Genomic DNA, 27942 nt, shown 5'->3' with positions numbered 1-27942 from the left:
GGGCAGTAGCCCATAAACTGTCAACTCTATGGAACTCCTGGTGATATATTCATGGTCTGCTCATTTTACTTTTTGGAAGAGTCATTTTTACCTCTGGGTTCTGTCAGTAGTGCATAATGGGAGTCTTTTGTTGACTTCAGTGGAGTTTTTGAGAGTGAAGTGATTACTGGCCCGGGCCCTTAGATCAATATTACAGGCCCGAATCCTGATACCATTGTAACTAGTGGCAAAACATTCCATGAAATTTGTGACAATAAGTATGTGAAAATAGGCATGTAGGAGTGGAATTGGATAGCTCACAAAATGTATTGCTTACACTCATTTTGATGGGTTGGATTTTACATTCAAGTATATTGATTACTGACTTGATCCAAGCTGGTTTATGTCACTGTTGTGCTTTGCTGTGGTGCTGTAAAGCCAGCGCACTACTCGACTCCTGAGCTGCTGGGCCCAGCGGCTATGTCTGTTAGTCCTGAAGCGGACATGCTTCTTTTTTAGGAATTGTCTTTTGGGACACTGAGCAGACAGGCATGATAGCAAACGCTTGCTGGGGATGGCTGTTTCCTGTTGCACCAGATTTTTATCTTACGCTGACCAGTACATTTAATCATTAAGCTAGCAACATTTATTACACTGATTATCCTGTTGGGTTTGTTTTAACGTGTTTTTCTTGGCAATTTTGTCTCGTCTTTTTTTTTTTTTTTAATAATAAATTTGGCTTTCAGTTAGGATGAGTGGTTGCTTGCGCAGTTGATGGGAGTAACCACATATCGGAAGATGAGGAGGAAAGTGCTTTCTAAGGGTGAGGTACTTGTTGAGATGTAGGATAGTGACCGAAGATTTCCAAGGCAGTGCAGGAGAGTAGTTTTCACGAGTAGCTGTTGCCGTGGTGGACCCTAAAGAACTTCCAGATGCATTCTCCTCACAAAGCCATTACTAGAGGGATGAGTCTCGACAAACAACTTAATAAACCTTGACAACCAGGCACTAAGGAATCCCTTGGAAATTCCTTCTTCAATTATCTGATTGCGTGTAAATTGCCCACATGCTTCCCTTGCACGGAAACTCCTTTCTTACTCCTTGTGCCGCCCCCGGCCCACCTCGGCCCGCGGCGTCCCGCCGGGCTGCCAACACCCCTCTCTCAGCACCGTCCCCGGCCGCTGTCGGTACCGGGCCGGGAGCTGCGAGCAGACAGGCCCAGCCCCGGCACCGGCCCTGGCCCTGGCGGGACCAGGAGCGGGGCGGCGGCGGGGGGCGGTCAGGGGGCGGTGGCGGCCCCGCTGCGCTGCGCTGCGCCGCGCGGTAGCCGCCATGAGGTGGCGCCGCCGGACCGCCCGGTGGGACGGCAGCGAAGGGCAGGGGGTTCCTCCGGAAAGTGCCGTGAGCAGCCTTCGCCCTCCTCACGGTGTATTTCAGATTTTTGTTGTTGTTATTATTTTTTTAATCGTTTTTACACGTTATGCCTTTTTTAGGCTGCATTCCCTGTCACAAATGCACTGGTGATAATTCAAGAAACTGTAGCTGATGGCAGTGATATTTCAAGAAACATCGATAGTTCTGTATTGGAACGATCCCGTATGCTGCTTTTTGGTTAAAATCCCGTGTTTTTTACAGAGAGCAGTGTTTTTATTTTATATGGCACTATTTTAAATTGTATGCTACTGTGTTGAATCTGATATTCGATTTAAAACCATAGGCATTATGAAAAAAGTGAATTGTTTGGGAATTCAAAAGTGAATTTTGAGACTTTCAAAGCAGCGACTACACATGCTTGAAATGTGCATGAGGGCAAAGTTTTTCTTACTACTTTATATCACATTTTACTGGTTATTTTTCAGTGTTCTGTTAGCACTTGCAGTATGCTAGGTGGTACTCCATTAACTATTAGGATGCAAAACATATATATCATGACGACGTTACAGATTGTCAGTGAAATGGGCATACTGAAAGCAAAGGAAGGGTAATAGACAGATCCTGTGTACTTTTTACGTATGCTTAAAAACACCCACTGTATTAGTTGTGACTGATTGGTCCTTACTGTAGCTGTCACTGTGTGGTCTTAAATATAGGTGCCAGAGGAAGACTGTCTTCTGAAGAAAGTAGTAGGATTACAGAGAAATTAAAGAATGCCCGTGAATGAGTAGTGCCTGCAACAGTCACAGATTGACATCTTGGTGAATCTTAACTAGTTTTAGGGGTTTGCACCGCTGCCTCTCTGTCATAATATTCGTGTCGTTTTCTTTGAATAACAGCAAGATCGCTAGTAAATCTTGTGAAGTCTGTGGCTTATTGATTCGTAGCTGGCAGTAGAATTTGTGTTTTTGTGCAGGGAATAAAGAAGGATTTTGTTTTCTGTAATTACTACGTTCGTTTAGGATAGAATGCTCTAACTTTCTGTCCAAGAAGCTCAGGTCCCTGAATTAAAGAAAATATGCATTTAAAACAAATGCATCTGTTATGGAATCAGATTGTCTTTTTACTCAGATTCTACATTTTTATTTTGCTAAAAGTAAGATTAGGAATGTGTTATAAATTACAGATTATAATATCTATCTATTAATATAATAACATTCATGATGACAAAGGATTTTATAATTTGGAGTTTAAATCAAAATCTTTTATCTCCCTGAGGAAACTGAGGCATCTGTTCATACTCTCAGTATAAACTCTGCAAGGATAATAGTTGTGGTGATTTTTCGAATGGCTGTATGTGAATACTCTTTTTATCACTGTAAACCAATTCAATTGACAAATTGCTTTTTTTAAAATGGTGCACATCTTTATTTAATTTGAGCAATCTTAATTAGGAATGTTATACATAGAAATCAGAGCCTGTGTATATATTGTAATACCTTCAGTGAAATACATTGGCGGTTTAGTTGCCCAAGTAATTTACCATTTTAAACTTGTTGCCTGTCATGAGATATTGCATTTAGCTGAAGGACACGGTATATTTAAAGATTGCTAGGCCAGTATTAAGTCTTTTGTAGCTTTAAATTCTGGGAAAATTTGTTTCTCCTAATATAGAAAAACAGAGAAATCTGAGTCTCAGGGGAAACATTAATGCCCCACTTAAGCAGTGTTAGCCTTTCATAAGCAGCAAATCTCATTTCTCTCTGGGGAGTCCCGCCTGGAACGTAAGATAACCTACACTTACCCTTGCTTTATGCAGCGACTCCATAAAACTCTACAGCTGTAGCTGAGAGCAGAATATTTGAATGATTTGAACAGTGTAAATGCCTCATGTTCATTTAACTGAAGAATTCAATCACTTGAATGCCAATGATTATTCCTATTGGAGTTTACATTTAAAAAAAGATAGCGCATCTGAATCCCTGTGAGAGCATTAAATTGCTATCTAATTAGAAGTGCAAAATTACATATATTTAAAAGATAATTAAAGGTTTGAAGGCTGTTGAATAACTGGTTGTACATCTAAATGAATCACTGAAAATTTGTTAGCAATATGTGAAGCTTTCTTTTATTCTTTGCTTTCAGCTTTGAAGTTAGGTATAACCGAGCTCATGGGTTTAAGTCTGGTAGTATTAAGATAAAGGCAGATGTTTTTAATTATTTCTACTCAAACCCCAAATAATTATAAGCAGCTGCCAGTTTTACATAATCCCAAATGATAAGGTCCTGAGAATGCAAATAAAATCCTAAATAGAACAGTTGTTTTTTTCAGTGGAGTAAACCACATACATGTTACATTGCTAGTCAACTGCAATCCACCTGAAAATGAGTTCAACCAACATACCCTTTTTCCAGTCTGTAGGTGTGTGACTTAAAGCTATTTTCTGTTGCTTTGCTTTTTACCTCCTGTTATATATTTCCATGTTGTTTCATTGATTTAAACATAAATACACTATTTGTAACATAATGTTACAAATTTGTAACAACAAATGTTATAATTGTAAGGAGACAACAATTTAAATACATGTGGCATGAGATTTATATTATTTATTTATTTACATTGCTAGAAGGTTCTTCTGTGTACGTGGTACATTTGCTTGTTCCTACTTCTCTGCCTGGAAACTTAGAATTGCATGTTCTCTTCTCTGCAGCAAATGACATAGCTCCTGTTGTCAGCTTTTATCTACAGTACTGCTGGAAATTTTATAGTGTGGCAGTTTTGCACTGCCATCTGGCATGAAAAATCAGTCCAAAATAACTGGTTTTCACTGCCAACCGTAACCTAGGAACTTCTGGATTAACGTCTTAAATAATAGGCTTATCATGAAAGTCTATCTTTGGAAAGAGTAGTTCTTTTTTTTTCCTAAGAAAATCAAAATGTTACTTTATATATATATATATATATGTATATTAAAATAAGGAACTTTGTACAGCACACAACTTTTGTTTTTGACTGGACACCAATGAATGTTCTACAAATTTAAGATTAAGTGCAGATCAGTAAAAGACCATTTGAGGCCATAGAATAGATGCAAATCATGAAATAAAATTATCACAAGAGATGAATCAGAATCATGGGGGCAGGAAAACAATTTGAATGAAATAAAGAGCTTAAAAGCTGAGCAGTAATGGTTTACATTGAGGTAGAATGCAGCTTCACATGTATCCTGTGGCCAAATGTTTTGGAGCTATGTAGTGAATGGTGAATGGAAACTCATTTGCTATGGGTGATATTATATAAACAGGTGAAGCACTGAAGGGAATTTTTCACATTTTTTTAATGTCAGAGTAATAATCAGACTATTGAAGCAATCTCTTCCCTTTTCTTCTCATGTCCTTCCCCTATATATTGCCTTGTCCCATAGTATTTAAGCTCAAAGCATTTTAGGGCAAGCGTTATTGTATTAATGGACCAATGCTGAAGGACTTAATCCATATTTGCAGGAATTTGTCATTTGGAATTATTAAAAACCTACCTGAGAAGCAGGAAAGAAGTACCCCTTTTCCTTCCTTTCTGTGTGCAATTTATTAATTAAAATTAGTTATATATGCAAGCTCAGCAAAGCATATTTACATTTATTCGTCTCCTCTAAAAAAAGTGGGGATAATTCTTAAGTTCTATTTAAATTAATACATTATCCTAATTTTGAAGTACTAATCCATAAAGATGAAACTTAATCAACTGATGCTGCATCTTAAAATAGGAGTGATTTTTTTTTTTTTTTTTTTTGTAGTTTCTGATTTCCTACTTTTGTACACTGGATAGTAGTTTGGGATGGAAGAGGTTTTCCCCTTGAAATTATTTTACCTCTTTAGCTTTTGGTGGTTGTTTGTTAGATACTTTCTTGCTATCATATTTTCTCACAGATGATTCCACAAATGTGGCTAAGCAAGTTCACTGAAGTCTATTGACACTTCCAAGCAATTCAAAGTTGCTCTGACACTATCAGAGCAACTTATTCTCTCCTTATTCTCTCTGTTATCCAGATGGAGCACATTTGAGAAATTACTATCACCGTAGACCCAAGGCTTGCAGCTGTTAAGATGCAGTTTGCTCCTTCCGTGATCAGATTGCTACACTTTGACTTATAAACACGTGTCAGATCATATTCAGTGCAGATGGTTTGAGACTGTTCGTGTTAAAAAAGAAAAAAAAAAAATCGAAGTGAAAAGTTTAATAATGGCACATGTAAATGGTTGTATAGGGGGTGGTGTAAAAATGTGATTCAGTCTTTAAGCAGTACACGTCACACATTGTTTGAATCATCCAGTCCTATAACGGTTTGGCCAAGCCTCAAATAAAAGATACTGCGGAAGATAAAGCTCATTCTGATTACCAAATAAAATGATTTCCCCTGTTCCTTCCACAAACAAAAGAATGTTGGAGCTAACATTTAATTCTGAGCAGACTAAAAGATTCTTTATTTGCAGTCCAGATATTTAAAATTTTTCAGTGGCTATCTTTTTTTTTTTTTTTTCTTTCCTAGGGTTTAACTACTATATAATATCACCACACATTTTATATTGGCCAAAGTAGATTAAAAGCACACAGTTTAAATCTAGTTCTTTTCCTCATGCACTTAAATCAGTGCAATTTGGTAGAACTCCTAGTTTCTGTGTTTCCCAATGGGTCCTTTACTAATTTGTTTCAGTGCTTTATAGTAATCTTGCAAATGGGATTGGCTTCAGCCTTCAATCAGTATTTCATAGTACACCCAGGAGTCTCAGACAGAGATAAAAGTGAAGCTAGATTCAGTATGCTACCAGAGAAAATGGCATAGGTGAATGCCATTTTTAAAAGCTGGTGGATTGCTTCCGTGTCCATGAATAACTTTTACTGAGAAATTAGAATAGTAATAAAACTAGAACAAAACTAAAGAATGGTCTGTTGAACAGTAATATGAAGGACTCAGTTATATTTTAGGGCCCAGTTACATAAGGATATGTAAATTCACTGCAGGGAATAATGTAATAATCTTCATGAAGAACACATGTAAGTAAAGTTACCCACGTATACAAATAATATCTTTTTTTTTTTTTTTTATCAGAACAAAATCTCCCTGATGGAAGTCATTTTTTACGTTTTCTCTGCATCCTTTCCCAAACTATATCATGAACACTCTTCACATATTGAAGTCCTGTGTAGGCAACTAAACACTAGTCCCCCCAAAGTGTAATAACTGAATGAGGGGTTAGGCTTCTCAGTACTTTGTTACTTCCTGTTCTAAATGTGGTTTAAGATCTGTGCTTTCAGTTTGAGTGCTTATGAAGTCTACCCCTTGCTTAAGCATTCGGATTTTGGCTTTCTTTCTGCTTCTCTGACATGGAGATACTTCTTATTCTGTCTTTGCTGCAGAACTTTGTTTTGTCCAGCTCTTTATTTAGTTTCTTTTGGATTTTGTTTTTGCTCTTTGCATGCAAGGTATGGAATCTATATGATTAAAATAAATAATTAAAAAATTAACATAATCAATATGATGCAAATTATTTGCTGTACATTTGAAGCCCACTTCTGCTGTCAGACACACAACATCAACTCCTATTGTCATAAGTAAGGTTTTGCATATGTGTCTGAGAACGCAGCACATCCCAGAAGCCCTTCAGCATCTGTGAGTAAGGATGCAATTAAACATTGGAACCAGGACAGGAGTTATTTCACATTTGTTCTACTCAAATGATCCCAGTTAACTTCTATGTAACACTTTTCAGCTCTCAGAATTTCAGAGCTTGACTGCCACCATTTCTAGACAAGTAGGAATAAATCAGACCAAATCTTTACTTGATTAATAGGTACAGCCCCAGAGAGTTACTCCTATTACATAGTTACTCCTTGTAGACATTAAAGATAATACAGGTATAGCTGCAACCACAGTGAGAGGTTTACAAAACATAGAAAGATACAGAAATCAAGCCCTGCTAATGTACCAGATGTTATCCTCTGATTTTTTTTCTTGTGAGATTTAACTATGGTAGCTTCAAAGTTTTGTGTTTCTGTACTTGGGTTTTGTTATCTCTTCAGGTATCAGAGCGAAGTCATGTAGCAAGAATTAATCAGAGCACTGAGCTGCTTGAATTCATGATCTGGTATATGAGCATGTGCTGAAATGAGTAATTCTTTGTCTCTTTACCCATCTGTTGAATAGCATCAGCCCAGAAGTACGCTAGTTGTTATGAGAACGCTAACCTCTAGCATGGGGGCAGGAAGACTACGTGAAATTACTCTTCGATTACATCCACATGAATTGTTAGAACTCAGTCTAAGAGTTACAGCAGCAGAGTTGCTAAGAGTTTTTGTTACTCAAAAGAAGAAATGAGGATTCAGAATTTTATCCCACATAGGTTCCCCAGAGAGTAATCTGTAGAAATAATTGGAGTATCCCTTTTTTTTTTTTTTGAGCAAAAATCAAATCTGTGCTAGAGAAATATTACTGTTCTACCAATATCTCAAAATCTCTTTGTGATTACAATTCAGCAGTCAACATTTTTCGCTGTTCTTAAAGAAGAGTTTGTCATGCCTGTTTTTACGTACTGTGACCCTACAAAGTCAGCTGTGGAATTCACATGAGAATCATTTAATTTAGAGAGGAAAATGTCAGGATGGAATAACCTTTCAAATGCTCAGAGAGCAAGTTGTCTCTTTGGCCTCTCTGGTCTCTCTGTGATCTACAGAATAGGATTGAAAATTCCTGCTGCACTGGCCCCAGTGATGAATGGGCTGAATTGAGCACTGACAGCTTTGGTTTATGGCACAGTTGGTCCTGCACAGGAGAATCAACTATATATAATGCCTTGCTGCCTTTCTATCATTCTGTTGTTGGGGAGTCACAGAAGCTGGGGAGATGCAGGATTTGGGGGAATCCTCACAATTCACAGTGTTTCTTGTCATACCACATAAGGACTTGTGGTGGTGTCATCCTCCGCCCTTATTTGAGTAACAAAAGATAAAAGGTCATTTTTTTCACAGATACTCTCCCTTATTTAAGCATTTCAAATAGACTCTCATAATTTTTCTTAAGCAGACTTTCCTAAATACTTTTTCTTCTTTCACAGATCAAGGCTTCTGTTCTTACACTAGTAGACTCTCTGATCTTGAATGTTCAGCAGAGGGCAGAATTTCCTACATTATAAACTCCCTAGTGTCAAATCAATTTGTCACTAGAATGTTTATTTAAAATGTGAGATTTACGGGGTAACAGTGACTAGTGATAAAAAACTATAAATTATAATTATTAGTATATTACTTTTTTTCTCATGAAGTTGTAGATAAAATATGGTATCAGCAAATGTTAACACCACATTTCTCAAGACTTGCATCTTATCTTGTTTAAAGAGAAATGTGTAAACATTTTCTTGATAAGATTATAGTAAATATAACTTCCTGTACAGCTGAAAGAGCTAGTTTGAGACATTTAACATAAACTACAAGAGGAAGGTCTCATGTAGTTTCCATATGAAAAGAAAAAGGTACAACTCCTGAGTTTGACTTCTCAGTGTGTCTTTCAAGATCAGCTTTGTAATATGGCAAGAGATCATGCAAATAATCGTGTATGAATTTGTTTGTTTTTTTTTACTTCACAATGTTTGTGTAGCAATATGGTTCATCTTACATGAATTAAGCTACCTACTGTTATTTGTAGTATTATAGCATATAGCATACAATCAGCATATATATCCAGCAAATTTAAAAAAATCTTCTGATACAAAATGTGCAAGCAAAACAATGTGTTAAATGTTTCACCCTTTTTTTTTTTATGCCAGTATGAAGAAGGGAAGAAACGAAGAAAGCCCAACTACAGTAGTGTGGATCTTTCTGAGGTTGAGTGGGAAGACAGAGATGATGTGGTAAGCGATGTGTTTTAAAAACCCTGTCAAAAGTCACTGTTGCATCCCACAACTGTACATGGAAACTGTTCAAGCAGTCATCGGAGTGGCCACTTTACTGGTCCCAGGAAGGGAAAAGCCAGTAGCCCATTTTAGTTTGTTCAGAATTTTATAACCTTCCTTTTTTTCATCTTGGTTCTCACTTAGATGTGTGTGTACATACACTGCTAACACAGACTGTCGGGTAAAACTCATCACCCAGCTTGTGTGCTCCATGCATCTCATCGTGTATTTTTACTGGGTAGCTAAGAGCACTAGAGAAATGAATAGAATATCTCTGTCGGGCTGGTCCAGGCAACTGCTGAAACTCAGAAATGAAAGAAGGTGTTTAACTGCTCTTCATGAGATCCCTCTTTCCTTAATGGAAATAATTAGAGTTGTTTTCCTTAATGTACAAAATCAGATAAATAAACAAATTAGATTCTTTGACCTCTGTTCATAATGCAAATATCAAAGATTCACACCGAACTCCTAATTTTAGTCATATGGGTAGCTGCAGAAGCATTCATTCTATGTCTATCAGGTGTTATGCACACAATCTGTTCTGGTAAATTCATTTTTCAGTGCTCCATCTACTCTGTGGTTCACTCGTATCCTTACCTTGCAGGCTTAGCCTTTGCTGTAGTACTGTATCAAAAGCTTTCCTTATGTCCATGGCTTAACCTTTGCCTGGTCTTTCTGTTACTTCCTCAATAAATCTGATTTGTTAGGCATGATTCGTTTTGTGTGAATCCATGCTGACTGTCCTTAATTAAATCATAACTTTCCAGGTGTTCCCCTTTCTGTCCTGTAATTTAGTTTTTCCCATAAGTTCCCTACTGCCAAAGTCACGACTGCATGTCTATATTTTTCATAGATGTTTCCTAGCTCCGTTCTGAAATATCAATACCGAGTCCCCCATATCTCTGCTTTTCCAGAGAGGTTTTGAATATACCCACTGAAGATTCCCATATTTACTTTGTCAGATCCTTCCTAAATCTGGGATGGATCACGTACAACTGCCCCTGGAGTTTTGTCGGTCTTCAGATGTACTAATTTCTTGATCCCTGTTCTGACATAAGTCTATATCTTCTTTCTCCCTTGAAAAATTTATCTACCTTTCCTCCCTCTCCCTGCTCCCTTTGTGAATAGTGAAACAGTTCATTTACGTTTTTAGCAATGGCTGTTTCATCAGGTGATAGATGGTCCCCATCCTCTCCTAGGAGACCATCTTACCTCCTCGTTTAAACTTTTGTGTTGGAGTATTTCTTGTCTATTTTTTCATGTTTTTCTATGCACACATTACTTAGGCCTTCCTCAGTAGATTTTCATGTTCTGTAGCCTTCTATAATCTTGGCAATCAGGTTGACTTTATAGCTTATCTTTTCTCTTATCTTTGATAGCATGTTACACAATCAGTTCCTCTTAAAATGACCTTTTAAAAGTTCTTCTCTCAAATGTTATTGCTGTAGTTAAATACAGCTTTTAAACCTTCATGAATTTGTCTTGTTTTTCTTTGTTTTTATTCCATTTTATTTCTTTCAATACTTTCTCTGCTTAATTTTTACAGTTTCAATCACTCATATTTAATCATCTATTAGTAGAAATTCAGTAGTTCACTTAATGCAACGTTGAACCATTTCTTTGTCATTGAAAATTAGATTTTATTTGTAATTGTGTTCTATCTGAATATACATGAAAGCAAAAAATTCAAATTCAGCAGTTTCTAAGTATTTCCCTTGAGACCCCTAAGGTCTGTCTGATGTTTTGTAAATTTCTAGCAAAATTTGAGTTTTTCCAATCCAAAGGATGCAAAAAGTTTTATTTCACATTTTGATGAAAGATACGTGCATAAAATTTATCTTTCCCACTCACTTAAAAAATAAAAATAAAAAATGTTCGCATTTCTTAATTATAACAGAAACAAAGTCTGTCCAATTGTTTCATATTTTGAATAAGAAAAATGTTAGTCTACATTACAAACAAACTAAATTGAGCGTTGCATTAGTAGGAAAGATCCAAGTCCACTGCCCACTCGGTAATGGTAAAAAACAACAACAACAACAAAACACCCGTAAATCATATAATAAGTTTGAGAAATATTTAATACATAACAGAAAATAGATGTGCTATTGCAGCTTTGGAGCAATAATAAACACAATTTTCAATACTCATATGTAGTACAAATGTGTCATAATTCTTGTAAATGCTTGTAATTCATTAGTGTATGTCTGAATAAGCAGATACTCTCTGATAAATAATCCCCCCAATAGGTAGGTTTGGTAATAGCATACTCATTTGCTGTTTGATGGTTAGCAACCCACTGTTTTATGAAAAAAGAACATGTTGAATATTGTAGAAAAAGTTATTAATGTTCAGAAGGTTGTCCTAATAATTTAACAATGCCATATATGTTTGGACATTTAAATATCGAAATAGGGCAGGAAAAAAGCAACATTAAATCATATTTTTTCAGGTATTTTTAAAAGTGAGCCTGGTATCATTACAGGTTTTTCATGTTTGTGAAGTATTATAAAAGTCAGATATTTATACCAAGTTAATAAGACCTTCAGAGAGGCATATAGTCAGAGATACTAAAAGCAGAAAAAAAGAGAAGGGTCTTTGAAAGAAAAGATTTTTGGTGCTAAAGAGTTGATAATCTTATTAGCATTAAATCTAGAGGGGGATTGGAACTTGAAAGACGTTTTGTATGTTACTGTAATGAAATCTGTCTTTTTATGCAACTTTTCTGATGTGAGGATCCAAATAAGTGTACAAAAAGTTTGTGTTATTTTTGTTAATCTTTTGAATAGGCACTTCCCTGATACTGTTAATTTTGTGTGAAAATGGTAAAAATTGTTTGGGAGACTTTATATGTTGTGAAGTAAAATATTGACTTGAGAGTTACATGTGGCTCTGTTTCACCTAAGGCTTTGGAGTTGATGTTCTTGATTTTTTCCAAGCTTGAGTAGTAAAGCATTGTTTATTCAACTGTAGAGGGAAAGAATTAATGTATTCATAGAGCTGCTTTTAGTAACTTACACTGCTACTGGTATATTTTTCTCCCATGAAACACTTCTGTGGAAGCTGAAGACAGTTTCTCACTTTTTACCATGTTAATTTAATGCTTACATAATTTTCCAAGAATATAGAATGATCTCATATTATAGCAGTGAAACTGGCTTGTTAGCAATTGATTGGAAGACATTTAGTTGAAAGTAACAATAGGTATCACTCTAAAGATGTGAAGAAATAGTTTTTCTCCAGTGATTCAATAAGGAAAAGCTGGCAGAACTAAGTTTAGATTTTTTTTTCACCATGAAATAGAATTGGTGTAGATATATATTCATCACTTCATTTCCCAGGTTACAGTACCTGCCATGTTGCTCTTACGGTATTTTATTAGAAATAGAAAGCTTAACACTAGCTTATAAAAAATAATAGGGGAAAAAGTGTCTTCCAGCAAAATTTGGAAATATGCACTACTGAAGGACAAGAAGTTTCAATTTGGATAGAAACCTTTTTCTCATTAACTCACTTCTTAAAGTTCTTTTACTATAATTTCTAGCTGAATAAAGTTTTTTTTTTTTTTTAAAAAAAAAAAAAAAAGACCAAGAATGAATATTTTGAGGCTTGAAGCCAGTTGAGGCAGTACTTATTTTATGCATTTGAGAAGGAAGATGAAACTGCAGAAGAGCTGAGAAACCAGATTACAAAGCCAAGAAATGTAATCACAGCAAGCAAAAAAAAGAAAGAAAAAAAAAGTGAAACTCTAAATCCCACATGCAGACTTGATCTTAAACACTACTGAGAGTTTGGAGGCCCTCTTAGTAAATCTATGACTTGCCTGAGGCTTGTGGGAGGAATGGGTCTCAGACAACTGCAGGCACCAATAGGAGAAAAATGAAAACCATGTTAAAGATAAATGGAACTGTTCTGTAAATTTTAGAAAGTAGATGGTTAATTAAGACCAGCTCTGCAAGTCCAAAACCACAAAACTTAAAATGGGAAAATATTTCCAGAATTGCCCATTATGTATTGTTAAAAAAAAAAATCGACAGTAAAATATATGCTTTATTTTATACATGCCTCCAGCTAAAAATTATCCTCTTACAATCCCTTACAGAAGAGTAAGGTTATTAATTCAAATGTAGATGCCCCAGAATTAAATTTTAAAGAGCTGCAAAGTTTGCAATTTTTGATAGGTCAGCCATGTCATGAAAATAAAACCAGATATTTCACTGGCAATTTTGGGCATGCTCTTTTTGCTTCATACTCTTTTGCTTCAAAAAGCCTACAGAGTGCGTTGATATGACTGTCTTCACAAATTTTGATTAAAATCTGACTGAATTGCTAAATCTGGCAAGAGGTTCAGAAGAAAAGGAGATACTTATTCTGCAAGAACACTGTTCTTAAGAATAAGTTCTGTTCAGATTGATAAGCAATAGAAGAGAGACAAAAATGTTTGTTTCATTTATATTTTCCTGCATTTTCAATATCCCTGAGGAGGGAGTATGAATTAATTAGCAGCAATGGAGGGTTTCTATTGCAATGAAAATTACTGTTGTGAAAGATTTATAGATGCTTCTAACCACAAGAAATCTCACTAATATGGCAATTTCACCTTGTAATTAAAGATATCCCAATACAACCACCTTAAACTTTCTGTACTAGGCCATTAATTAAAAATACAAGCAAAAGAAGTTGCTTCTACCACACCTAAATCTAACTGAATTCAAATAAAATACTTCCATATCTTGATGGTATAACTGCTAAGCAATGACTTTCTCATTTCTCCCCTAAAGTCCTGAAGTGATCGATGGACAAATTCAAAATACTAACACTGAGGATTTCTCAGAAGCCGGGTCTTGTCATATCTCAATTTCAGCCCAGAGCCCCTGTGTTCAGACCAGCTGTGGCAGAGTAGACTGTGCTCCTTGCTATATACACCTCATGGGATTGTGGCCTATAGCCCTGATGGGCAACCATGGCATGTTCCCCTAAAGGAGAGGCTGTGCCAGCTGGCATCCTTTGGGAGGAAGGTTCTACTTTCTTAGGGAGCGAACAGGTGTGCTAAGGAATGGCATTGTAGAGTTGATGTCTAAGGGATTTGCAGCACAGATCTGGGAGCCTTCAACTCATGCAGAAACTGAGGCAAAGTTACTGAAAGGCCCAGGGATAAGCCTTTCAGGCCTCAGCTCAGGAAGGAACCTTCTCAGAATCACAGGGGACTGTACCATTTCTGGCAATCCAGAAAGAAACAGATTTAACCTGAAGAGTGGGAGGTAAATCACTGTGTATAAACCCTTTTTTATTTATTTTCTGTTTTCCCTAGCAGCTTTCAGTTTCCTCTCTTTAAAAGTTATTTTTTTGGGGGGTTTATATACTAATGAAACATAATTTGGAGGGGGTGTTAAAAATTATTTTGTACTTCTTTGAGAAGGAGAGGTCCAGGCCAGTTCTTAGAACTGTGACTGCCTTAGGGCTCCTATTATAGAAATAAAATTCAGTGCTTGCGAGGGGTGCCCAGACACCAGTGGACCACCAGAGTGAATCACAGAGCACTATAGCTGTGTGTTTCCATTGTAACAGGTTAGCGATCAAATGGCCTGTCATGCTTTTGCTGGTTCTAATTTTTGATGCAGTTAGGATGTAGTTTCTTGGGGTAGTTTGGGATGCAGCCCAACATTAGAGGATCAAGCTGAAGCAGAATGAATAGTGCCGTAAATGGGGTTTTATCTTTTTTGCTTTGTTATTGTATGTAAGATTGTGATGTATTTAAAAAATGAGCACTGGTCTAACTTCAGACACCAAATCCAGATGCGAACCCAGTCTTTAACCTTCCTCTGTAGAAACTGTATAATAGTTGGGTTGTCACTTACACTGTCTTTCCCACATAAGATCCAGATTACTACATGAAGAGCTATTTTGCTATGAAGGATGCTGAGAGCTCCTGCTTTAGATACCTCAGCAACTTTCCTAAAGTTTTGTGGCAGGAGTCTTGGCCTTTACAGACTATCATGAAATCTTTAAGGGGTTTGTTCAGTATGCAGCAGAACTATGAAAACTGAAGAGACGGTACTACTTAAGCCAAATGAATGTAACAAGAAGCTCAAAGAATTACAGAAAATGCAGATAGAGGATTTGACACACATTTTCTTCATTTCAGCTCCGAAATGCAATGGTGAATCGGAAAACAGGGAAGTTCTCCATGGAAGTCAAAAAGACAGTGGACAAAGGGGTATAAATACTTTTCCAACTGAGTATAAAGCAAGCAGTTACTTTTCTTTTTTTTACAAGTTTTAAGATTGATTACCATAAATATGATTCACCGTGGTATATTTTTTCACTCACTGAATGTATACGTTGCTTGTAATTGTTATCACTGACTAAACACTTGATCTTTTATACATTTCTTATAGCAAACTAACTGTTTCCCCCTTCCCCTTCTGACTTTCTTGTTCTGAATCTAGAAACGGGTATTGGTGATGACAAATGACTACTATTATACAGACATCAAGGGTACTCCATTCAGGTAGAGCCGACCATAATAAATGGCCATTTCATCAGACTCATTGGACTTGCATTTGTACAGAGCTTGTGAATTCATTAAAAGCTCATCAGCAAAAGCTGACAATAAAATATCCCTGGACAATGCTGAAAATAGCTAGGAAAAGAAGCTTACCAGCATTCCTTTCAGCTTTTCCGGGGATGGAAAGTTTGTGCAAGCTCACACAGGCAAACTTGCAGTGTTTGTCATGGCTTTCGTTTCATTAAAAAAATATTCAGTTGAGGTTTACATTGAACGAAAGGCTTTCGCAAGTACTTAGAGAGCTATAAATACTATAATCCATTTAAGTAATTACATATTGAGCCCCATTTTGATTTTTTCCACAACAAAATGTAATGTAAAATGAGATAGTATTTCATTTCCAATTTGAGGTTTGGATATTTTCTTTCTCTGAACTACCTAGAGTGTATTTGTGTAACTAAAACTGAGCAAGTCAGCCATGTTATTTTGACATGTATTTTAGCAAAACCAAAAAAGACAAGAAGTCATTTTACAAATGCTCATATTTGAGTTAGAAATAATCCATTAATAAAATAATATTAACTGTGCCCTATGCTTAAAGCAGGAGGCTGATAGCTGTAATACTCAACTGAAATTTTCTTCAATGGAACCTCTTCACAACACTTGAGCTACATTTTTGCATAGAGAAAATATAGGCACATTTCTGTCATCTCTGATGCATGTGTTTATTCTTGCTAAAATCCACACATGGGTGGTAAAACTCAGTGTAATTTTTGTGGCAATGTCATTCTTACCCCATTTAGTAAACAGATGTGGGGCTACATATGTGCATGCAGTGTGACTTCTGATCCTTAGGGCAGAAATATAGGAAAACTGTACTGCCTTTTTCAGCATGGTCTGTATGTAGTATAGATAGGATGAGTGTATAGCTTCAGGAAGACAGCAGGGGCAGCAATTATGAAAATATACACTGTAATGTCAAAGATGTTTACTTTCAGCCGGTTTCCAGATTGAGCTTTTCATTGCAGCATGTGTGCTCTTGAACTTGGTGCCTCTACGTGTACTTAAAGTATCAGCCCATGTATTTTCAGTCATACTGATTACTGGCAGGTTACTAACCTTAGATGAATGAATGCCAAAAGGTATTCTGTGTATGTATTCAATAGGAAGAGTCACGGATCCCTCAGCCAGTTCATTAAATTTGAGTAGTCTAAATGGTAGACTGAAAACCAATGCAAAATAAGGCACTTAACTGTGGAAGTTTACGAAGCTAAAGTCAGTGCAAAAACATTGAACTAGAGAAAAATGTGAGTAGCAGAAAAGGTCTGAGAGGAATCATGCTGCTGTTGCTGCATATGAAATCTTTTCCTCTCAGTAGCTCCATTGATTGCCACATTTATGTAGTTTCTCAACATCTCAGTCTGGTTTACAAAAAATTGTCTCCGTCGTTGTAAGACCGTGGGCATATTCGAGGCTCAGATGAAGAAATGTCATGCTGGGAGAACAGCAGTAAGCTTAGAGGGGCTCGTTTATTAGTTTGCTAGAGAATAAGGGTTTACTGCACCTCTAAACAAACATAAATACAGCTAATTGTTGCAGGAACATCAAAACTGGACCAGCATTGAAACAGCTAGTTGAACAATAAATATGATCAGTGAGGACTTGGAAACAGTTTTGAAGTTAATTGGAGTACACTAGCTAGAAGTGTTAGAAATGAAAATATCTCTGAATGTCTTTTATTGTGTCACAGATTTCAAGGTCCGCTTTATTTCTCTGCACAGTTTAGGTGTGGCTCTCTCTAGAGGACATGGAAAATACTTTTTCAGAGGGAATGTAACTGTAGAAGAAGGTAAGATACTCTCTACCTGGTCACATTCCTGACACAGTAGTTTAATTGTTGATGTGGTAGACCTAAAGCTTGTATGTTTCTCTGCAGATTCCATAAGGGAGTTAGATTTTGTTTTTTAGATCTTCTACTTCATGGGATTTTTTCCTCATTTATATTAAACATAGTCCGACTGCGAATTTTCTTTAGATGAGCATCATCTCCTGTCCTCCTCTCTCAATGTTCCAGAAAACCACTCATAGTCTAAAGTTAATTATTTGTGATATTTTCTGAATGAGGTAGCCACCGAGAGCCCTGTAATAGCTATGGCTTTTTTGCTCACACGCTACACATTTTTAAGCATTTCAGAGCTAAAACTATCTAGTCATAGTAAAAGTAATGAGGCGGAAGGCCCTTCTTGCTTTATTTTTTTTTTGTTTGTTTCGTTTGTTTTTGTTTTTTGGGTGGGGGTGTAAGTCTGCAAATAAAACGTGTGGAGGAGTCAACTGTTGGATGGTGATAAAATTGTTTGGCAACAAGACCAAAATCTAAGGGTCATGAAGATGAAGAGGGGACAGAGGCATTTTGCAAGGATGATTAGGCAAAAGGGGTCTGCAGGAGCTGCTAGCTGGCTTCAGTCTGTGCATGGTGTATGTACCCAGTGGAGGAGCTGTGCGCGGTGAGGCGATGAAGTTTTAGGAGTTGCAGAGAAAAAGTTGTTCAAGAGAGGAATATTTTCTGATATTATGCTGAAGTCTCTGTTGGTCTCTGTTTCCAATTCTGTTTCTTGTTTCATTGATGATTTTAAGTTTTTAGGTCTTCGTTCTTCAGCTGTATGCTAGCAACAAAAATATGTTTCTATTCATGGCAGAAATGTAAAAAGAAATGCTTTGTAGTTTATGAAGCAGTTGAATAAAAAAATAAATTTCTAGGTAGAAGGAGAGGACAGCAGAAGACTTGGAACTTGCTCTCCAAATTGTTCCCAACATCTCTTATCTATTTTCTTTAATCTAGCCATACATTTCTACCAGCCAGTCTGATACTTCCTCCTGGATGCATCACCAAAGAAGTCGATGTAGCTATAACCTTTTCTCCCACTGTTTCCTTCATTGTTCCTCTGTCACTGACACATTATTGTCCTCTCTAAGGATGATAATTGTGGTTCTAGTTTTGACTTTCCTGTTTTCCTTAACCACCATAGGTCTATCTTTACATAGTATGTACTCTGGGGGTTAAACCCAGAGCCTGCCTTCTGAATCCTGTTTGCTTATTGTCTATTGATACATGCTTTAAGAGTTTTGAAAATTGCCAAAGTACATTTTTATTGTGCCGTATAACTAATGATATAGTTCTTATTTACAAGCATCTGCATGACGTGTTAGAACAATAAACCTATTCTGAACAATCCAGTAAATTGCAGTTTGTGTTCATAGGTTTTGTGCTTAGTTTTTGGGAGGAGTTGTTTTTTTAATGAAATATTTTTTAAAAGAGAGAAAAACTCCTGAGAAAAGAGAAATATGTGGTTTAGCGTAAAGAACTTTACTAGCCACATAGAACAAGGGAGTATGAATAAGAGGGGTTTTAACCATTGTGCATTTCTCTTTGCTCAGGTTTTCTTCTAAACTTCAAATATATCATGTGAGCAATTTGTATGAGTTAAAAATTATCAGGAATAAAAACCCCAAAACTTTTCCTTCCTTTTCATTTTTAGATCTGATTTAGTTGGCTTTTGCCAGTTTGTTAGACCCTAAAGTGTATTTGAACATAGTTTACTGTGATTTATTATATTGTGGTAATAATGCACTTTCCAAGAAGGGAAGGGTTTATGTTATGGAGTGTATGTTAATAACCATCTGTTACCCAGACTGCTCCCTAAATAAACCATTATTATTCCTGTTACAGGTTTACATGATTTAGAACACCCTGATGTATCTTTAGCAGATGAATGGTAAGCCTTAAACAAAGCATGAAATTGGTGTCTGTTACCCTTCTTGGTTTCATATTGTTTGTGCTTGCTGAAACCAATTCTTTATGTTCAAAGACAAAGATCATGCTTACACATATTAGCATTTTAATGTTTTGACAACATGTTCTCAGGTCCTATTGCAACACTGACTTGCATCCTGAACACCGTCAAATGACTCAGTTAGAAGCGATTAAACGATACCTCACAGGAAAAGAGCCATTGCTCCAATGCAAGTATTTTGTTAAATATATATGTAGTAGACATTATCCTAGCTAAAAACTGTTATACTGCACCTTCTACAAAATTGAAAGCTACATAGTTTAACCACTGATAACTTGAGATTGGCTTGCATGGCTGATATCACTTTGCAATTTCGTTTGCTTTTGAACTTTTTTCCAGAGTATCAATAAAAAATATTGATGTTTTCTGATTCTTACGGTAAACAATATGCCTGAACCAAATATTCAAGGTTCTGTTCAGATGTTGTAGCTATGCAATGTTATCATTCCATCTGGTTTCATAAATTAAACAGGATTGGTCTGAATCAAGCCTTGAATGACTCTTCTGAAGAATATACCAGATATTTCCTCAGTGTTTTAGGGAGAATATGTATAAAATTAGCATTTCTGAACTGCAAAGCTGAATGAAAAAAACACGTGGATAAGCATATATTTTCTCTGAGATGTTTGCAGAAACAGAGCTAGTGTGACTTAGTAGGCATAATTGTTTTAGCCTTATTTTTTGTGCAAATGCGAGCATGAGATATATACAGGAATGTGTTACATGAAGTGGAAAATGCATTTTTGTGTTTTCTAGCCAAAAATTATTGTTGGCAATGGAACTATATAGATTTATATAAACTACATTGTAATGAAACACCGTGTAATATAGTAAATGCTTAATACTGCAAAAGGTTTGAATGTACATCACAGACAAAATAGAGTTTAGCGTAAAAACAAAAGTCTAGTTATCTAACAACAAAAAAAGATCTGTATGCACATATGTTTACTGATTTTACTATAACGTAATAGGTGACAAAGAATTGATCCAGGAAGTTCTGTTTGATGCAGTGGTGACTGCACCAATTGAAGCTTATTGGACCAGTCTAGCTTTAAATAAATCGGAGTAAGTAAGCTTTGTATCAGCCATTATAATTATGGGTATGTTTTTAATAGTTATGTTGAAGAACTGATTAAATACCTTGCAAATTCTGATGCTTTGTCAGATTAGCAAGAATTATTTGCATCAGTTTTCTAGTCCCTTTCTGATTATTTGCCTAAGAGTTTTAATTTTTCAACTACATTAAAATGCATGAAATAAATATATTAACCATTTCACCCTAACTAGCACTAATTTTGATTCAGTATTAAGTGTTTCTTTTGTAGTATGTACATCATGATGATTAGTTTTAAGGTTACTCAAATTTTACAGTATAACTAATGTAATTGTATACTAACCACAGCACACAGTTGTGACTTTCTAACAAACTGTTTAGAATAATTGAGGAATTTAATGTATAATTTACAAAAATTGTTTACGGAACTGGTAATTTATCTTGGAACAAATTATATACAGAAAAAAATGCCCTGGTAAAATAAATCATTCCTGTAATCCTCTTTTTTATTTTTATTTTTAGTTTTTAGTTTTCCAGAGCTAAGCGTTAAGCAACAAGATGTTATATGTATTAGAGAAAACATGTTAAGATTAGCATTTTGCATGAGATACTGTTGCTGAAAGGCAATTCTGGGAGTTATCCTGATTAGATTTTGTTAAATTTGAATATAATTTTTTTTTAAAGTTACATGAAAAATGATACTGTCGAAAAAACATACTGAATGAGTAAAATCAGATGCAGTGAGATCTATTTCATTGAGCTAAGGATTATCCAGTGTCCTCTCAGAAGATAAAGATAGAAAATTATTGCATGCTCATATACTCTAGGCACCAATGAATTTATATAGAAGCATAAGGTTTCTAGGAATCCTCCTACACAATGAAATAACAACAGATCCAGTAAACACAAGGAAGACATCTGTGGAGACATACTAGTGGGAGACATTTGATCCCCTTTCATATTCTGATTTATGCTAATTAGACAGGACATTTTGTGATAATATATCTGAAGCTCTTGTTGCCCAAACAAGTAGTTTCTTTAAAGCAGCTACCTTGGTACTGTAGCTAGTGATGCAGCAACAGGGTTCAGCCTGACCTACCTGCCACATTTTTTCCTAAGGTCTAGAGGCAAATACCTGTCCTGATGGCAGCTACATTTGACTCTGAGCTGGCTGGTTTAAATCTAGGTTAGTTTTTGCATGTTTAAGCAACAATCACACACCTATGGCTTGAAGTGTAGATGTACCATAGAGATGTTGAATAGAAAGGGAGCTGGATCTGGATTTCCTGCTTGTCTTCAGTCACTTGGTGCCAGTGGCTATCAAATGGTTGTTATGTACCTATGCTGACCCTTTTTTATTCTGGCTTCCATGTCATCCCATCCCCCAAATCTTGCCAAATTTACCTTCTTTTACTTTTCAGTTGCTCTTGGTCTAAATAGCATTTCCACATTGTATGTTTGCCAAAGCACATTTGACTTTAAAGTAAAAAAACAAACAAACAAACACACAAACAAAAAAATTTTAAAACTATCTTTCTAAGAAATACACTTGTATCTTCTGTGTACACTTGTATCTTCTGTGACTGGTAACATAGCTTTATATATTTACTGCCTGGAACCATTATCTTTGTTTGTGTTCTGCTTTATTTCAGAAATTCTGACAAGGGAGTGGAAGTTGCCTTCCTTGGAACACGGACTGGACTATCTCGTATCAACCTGTTTGTGGGTCCAGAACAGCTTACTAATCAGTAAGTAACAAAGCTATGCTTGGCAACAATGTGTGAAAAAATGTTTATTTTAGGAAGCATATCTACTGTCTCTTCCAGGGTTTTGCTCTAGTGCATGAAATACATAGAACAAATTAGAAAGATTTAATAGGATCCTTTAAATTCTTCAACTGGAACATTTGAAACAATGAGCTATTGTATACCTATATCCTACACATTTACTTTTCCCTCCACTTTTCTGGAGTTAGCTTCACATCTTTATTCTTCAGAGGAGATTCAGAGGAGAGTTCAGGATATGCTACATCTGTAGGTGCCAAGGGATTTTTCATTTTTTTAATACCTCATCTAAAAACAAATATCTTAGACATTTTCAGGGTTTTTATGTTATTGTTTTGCAAATTTTTTTTGCTGTTGAAATCTAAGTGACAGATGTGGACTAGGTAGAAGGATAATCAAGAGATCTCATAATTCAAAACTTTCCTTTTTTGCTTCCTTGAAGATGTTATGCAGTGGAGGTAGAGGTTTCTTAGAATGGAGAGCTATAAAATCAGGTCTGATAATTAATGCCTTTTCCAGGCAGCAGATTGATAGTGTCAGGCAAATCTATATGCATTATGCGTGTCAAAGAAAATCTGTACTTGATGTTTATGATAAATTGTTTATTGAATATAAAATTGTATGATGTTTATCTGACCAGAAAATATTGCTGCAGTGTGAGTAGCCTGACAGGTAAGATCAATAGTACTTCAATTTCTTACTTTTAAACAGTAAACTAGAACAATGGCATTGAGACTGTACTTGCTGTTTTTCCCCATGGGAACTTTCTTTTGTCAGTATTCCATGAGATCATTGAAGAATAAAGTATGTAGTTGTCCACTACCTCCCTTATATATTCTTTGTAAAGTAGACTATTAATTACTTTTTTTTTCCTTAAAAACGTACGTCAGTGGCAGCAAATTACCAAACCTTCATTGCCTTTTTCACATTGCACAATTCACTGTTCTTGCATTCTTCTGAGAGAGAATTTAGACTAAACATTTTTATTTTATATCTGTACAAATGTATTTAGTGGTACTTAGTTTACTATTTTTTCCATCCTTCACAACAAAAACAATTGCAAGTCTGCCTCAAATCATTATTAGGGGCTAAAGTTAACCTTTTGTTGTACAAACAGCATTAGAAAAATGTCCCAAACCATCTTCTTTTCTGAAAGAATGAGTTTTGTTTTTTCTTGTCTTTCAAAGATAGATACTACTGTGCGGCATGCCACAAACAAGTATTTTCTTTCTCTCTTCTTTCTCAAGAGATTTCCTGACAGCTGAAGACAAGGAGAACATTTTTAATGCTGATCATTTTCCACTCTGGTACAGAAGAGCTGCTGAGCAAATACCTGGGAGCTTTGTCTATTCAATCCCATTTAGTACAGGTCTATAATTTTGTCATACCCTACATTCTGAGCCATATATGATACTGAAAAGATACTAAACATATCAATACCGAGTAGGCTCTGTAGTTAATCTCAAATGTTAATACGTACATTGAAATTTGCAGCTTGTTTACTGGTCCCTTGACCAGGTTCATCTTCTATAGGGCTCAAAGTGAAAACCCAAGATGCCATGTAACAGTTATTGTTGAATATTTGCATAGGTTTAACTTACAGTCTAGTATTGTAAGCAAGTCCAACAGAACAAGTATCCACATCACAGAGAAGCCCTACCAGTTGTCACCTTTGTTGCCAGTTTTTGCAGAGAAGGCAAGAGTTTTATTACTCATGTCAGTGTTTTAAGCTTGTTGGGATGGGGAATTTTGAAATGCTAGTGCCTGTATATTGTGTGCATACATACGCTATGAGGTTTGCTGTCTTATTAACACATTTCCTGAGCACTGTATTCATTAAATTATTTCAAACCAGGGGGTGAGGGTGGAAAGCTGAATTTCTTTATTTTGCAGTATCTTATTTCTTTTTTTTTTTTCTTAATACACCTTGCAGAAACAGCAAACAAAAGCAATGTAGTGACAGCCAGTACAGCTATTCAACTTTTGGATGACAGAAAATCCCCAGTCGTTGCAGGTAAAATTGTTGTTGTTTTTTTTGTGTTTTGTTTTGTTCATTTTTTTCAAAGCAGTGTATGTTCTTCACTTCCTATTTTAGTTAGCAGGAACTTAATGTAGGAATATAATCTTACAAGAAAAGAGGAGGATGGAAAGATGCAGAGTCAACTACATGACATAAATGTTTAATTCTTAAAGAACACTTACTGACTCCTCTCCCTAAGATCTTGATTCTTTATTAATTGAATTTATCAATTAATCTAAACTCTCTGTCAGCAATGGAGTTTGATTTAATAGAAATAATAACTATTATCAGTGAAATATTTTTAAAAGACATGATTCTATATCATCATTGATTGGAATATATTATGTTAAGGAAAAGGAGGTATAAATGACTACCTGATGTGTAAAGATTCCATACAATCTTCAGGTTTGAAAATCCTGTTCTGTAACAAATGATATCAAGTGATCAGTTTGCCTAGATTATCAGAGGTGTGATTTGATCAGAGAATATAAATTGGATAACAAAGCTCTTCAGTTTACCAGCCAAGAGTATAACAGTACCTAAAGACTATAAAGTGAAGTTTGGCAGCTACAGATTAGAGATTAAATGTACAGATTTAAAAATCAAAATAACTAATTTTTAATTGTTGGACGTTGCTCACTCAATTTCAGATGCTCTTCTGAACAGTTTTCTCTAGATATTAGTAGTTACTGAATCTGAAGTAGGAATTAAGTTAGAGAAGCCTTATGGCTTATTATACCAGAAACCAAGCCGTTTTATAGAAAATTGGGTAGCTACCACATGAAGCAAGAACCATTTCCCACTCTTCTTATATTTAAAATATGATTTAAAATGCAGTAAGATATGCCGAATACTATCCTGAAAGAGCAAGAATATACAAGGTAATTCAGAAACCTCTAATCTGGCTTTTTACTTTTCTTTCTGTAACATTTAGTAACTGAACTAGAGATTTTTTGGGGGGGTATGAAGCATTTTGAAATAATATGCTTTGAAAAATTTTTCCTTCCCCCTAGTCTGTTTGCATGCTTTCAGTTTTTATGGGGTTGGGGGTTGGACCAAATAGTGGACAAACTATTTTGCATGAAACTATCAGTCAGTCAGAGTCATTCAGAGAGAAAGAAGTACATGCATTAATCTTGTCCTCTTTAAATTGAGATTGTAAATGTACCATGAAATTTGTATTTTTTCTATTAAAAAACTTTCAACAAAGTTGACAGCATCTACTTCAAATTTTAGGTTTTATAATAAAGTTGACAGTGTTCTTTTTAGGCAAAATGGATCTGGAGGCAGTAATTTGAGGAGTGGTAAAGGGACAAAATTTGAAGTATGTGCCAGACTTGGGAGACTAAAGTAGGATTATGGATAATGTTTTCAAATACCTACATCAAGGTTCACATTTTGGCCAAAACATCTCATTTTAATTTGTGTCAACTGGGTATTCCTCGTCACTATTTGGTCTGAGTGGATTACAGAAAGCAGCAGTGTGGGATACACATTCCATGTAAAATCATTCTGTTCCCGGAAGGGATTTGACTGAAAATAAAGCTGTGCTAGAATGTTGTTTATTGCAGATAACTGCAAGAGTTTAAAGCAGGAAAAGAGAAAATAGAGCATTACTGTAAAATGGTAGTTAGTTAAAATGGCCTGAGTTAGGCCTGCCCATGGTGGGCATCCAACTCAATCGAACTCTTATTACAAAGTCTTCACTCCTGTTTTCTTTGTAGTTTTTGGCTGGTTCTATTTTTGTAGAAAGGGATCAATTATAACAGACTTCGTATGCAAATCTATGCTATGGCTCATTGGAAGCAGGAAGACTCAATCCTTTTAATATAGGCAAAAATTCCTAATATCAGTGAGACTACAGACTGTTACTACAGAAGACTTGAGTGTCACTGTTGCTGTTTCACCATCTGTAACTATTAACGACAGTTCACTGTGAGAATGCATTTCCTTACTGGGGGAAAAAAAAAAAAAGTAATTTGTTTTTGAAAATCCCTCCTGCCTCTTTCAACTGAGACTGTGAGTTTTTGCTTAAATGAATGCAAGTTTCTACAGAAAGTGTGAAAGAAGGAGATAAGGCTTTAATATATTTGTGGTAGCAGCATATTTATTACTGTTTTTACAGAGTTCAATTTATTTGCAGGAGGCAGAGACAATAGTACTGACAGCAGTTTTTTTTGCAGTGAAAACACATTTATGCTTAAATTTCTTTGTCTTAGTGTTCTCTATTATCATGCCACCTATACATAGCTTACATTATAATGATCAGTTTCTTCAAACTGCCCATGTTACAACATTAAGGAGAATGAAAGATGGTGGATTTTTTTATTTTATTCTTTTATTCTTCTAAACATGATCTAAAAATTGTAGAATCATCCAAGTCTTGAAATTCCATGAGATCATAGAATAACAGAAAAGCCCAGGCTGAAAAAGACCTTAGAGATCACCTGCTCCAACCTTCCATGGTAAAAGCAGGGCCTAGACAAGGTTGTCTAACACCTTGTCTAGATGAATCTTAAAAGTCTCAAGGGTTGGAATATAAGGTAAGATGTCAGGTAAGAGCAACATTACTTTTAGTGAGCAAGAAGACAGCAGTCAATCAAGGATGTCTCAATTTAGGTTGCAATCTAGTTATTAAAAATGAGGCTGACTGAATTCTCTCTTCTGATGCTCATATGAAAGACTACATTTATGCTAAGGGTTGAATTAGAATTCAGCATAACAGTGTTGTATTATTTGATACTGCATGATGACTGAACTGAGTTATAACCCTGATGTGAACCTCTACTTCCAAGTGAATGCATGGGCATTTGATGAGTGCAAAATAGAATTTATATATGTACAGTTATTTTGGTTTCATTTCCATTTATTTTATTTCCATTTGAAGTGGGGAAAGTGACTGTTTCATCATTATAATTTTGTTTAAAATCAATTTTTAAAGATACAGACTAGTCACATACATGAATCACAGAATCACAGAACAGTTGAGGTTGGACACAACCTCTTGAAATCGTCTAGTCCAATCCCAGTGCTCAGGCAGAATCATCCACAGCAGGTTGCCCAGAACCATGTCCAGTCAGATTTTGAATGTCACCACAGGTGGAGGGGCAACAACCTCTGGGAAACATTTTCCAGGGTGTGACCACTCTCACAGTAAAAACAACAAAAAACAAAACCAGAAAAGAATGAAAACAAAACAAAAAAAGCCCACAACCAAACCTGTTTTCTTGTGAAACCATGTCCATGTTGCAAAAAGGTATGCAAACTTGTCATAGGAAGGCCATGAAATGTGCCTGCATTTCTAGTATTGCACCATGGAACAGCAGCATGATACTTAGTGAACATTAATCAATCTAAATCAGTCTAATCAATCTAATCAATCTAGATTTATATCACAGTCTTAATTTGAACAAATATCCATGTTATCA

At 35.8% G+C, this 27942-nt stretch overlaps 1 protein-coding gene across 10 annotated transcripts in view; it reads left to right on the top strand.

The window, feature by feature from the left end:
• The window catches only part of CACNA2D3 (calcium voltage-gated channel auxiliary subunit alpha2delta 3), a 493098-nt gene that overhangs the window by 384193 nt on the left and 80963 nt on the right, over positions 1–27942 (top strand). For all 10 annotated transcript variants that reach the window (XR_005822833.1, XM_040568227.1, XM_040568219.1 and 7 more), the window contains 10 exons: positions 9172–9255; positions 15443–15514; positions 15747–15808; positions 17587–17654; positions 19533–19578; positions 19728–19825; positions 20628–20721; positions 22363–22458; positions 23742–23863; positions 24428–24508. Coding sequence is in view for 9 of the 10 variants with exons in the window: in XM_040568227.1 (XP_040424161.1) it covers positions 9172–9255; positions 15443–15514; positions 15747–15808; positions 17587–17654; positions 19533–19578; positions 19728–19825; positions 20628–20721; positions 22363–22458; positions 23742–23863; positions 24428–24508 (823 nt within the window). In the remaining variant the exon portion in view is untranslated. The remainder of the gene's footprint in view (positions 1–9171; positions 9256–15442; positions 15515–15746; positions 15809–17586; positions 17655–19532; positions 19579–19727; positions 19826–20627; positions 20722–22362; positions 22459–23741; positions 23864–24427; positions 24509–27942) is intronic.

The sequence above is a fragment of the Cygnus olor genome, chromosome 10 (genome assembly GCF_009769625.2).
Source record: "Cygnus olor isolate bCygOlo1 chromosome 10, bCygOlo1.pri.v2, whole genome shotgun sequence".
Lineage (NCBI taxonomy): Eukaryota > Metazoa > Chordata > Aves > Anseriformes > Anatidae > Cygnus > Cygnus olor.
This window is presented reverse-complemented; position numbering and strand designations above follow the sequence as displayed.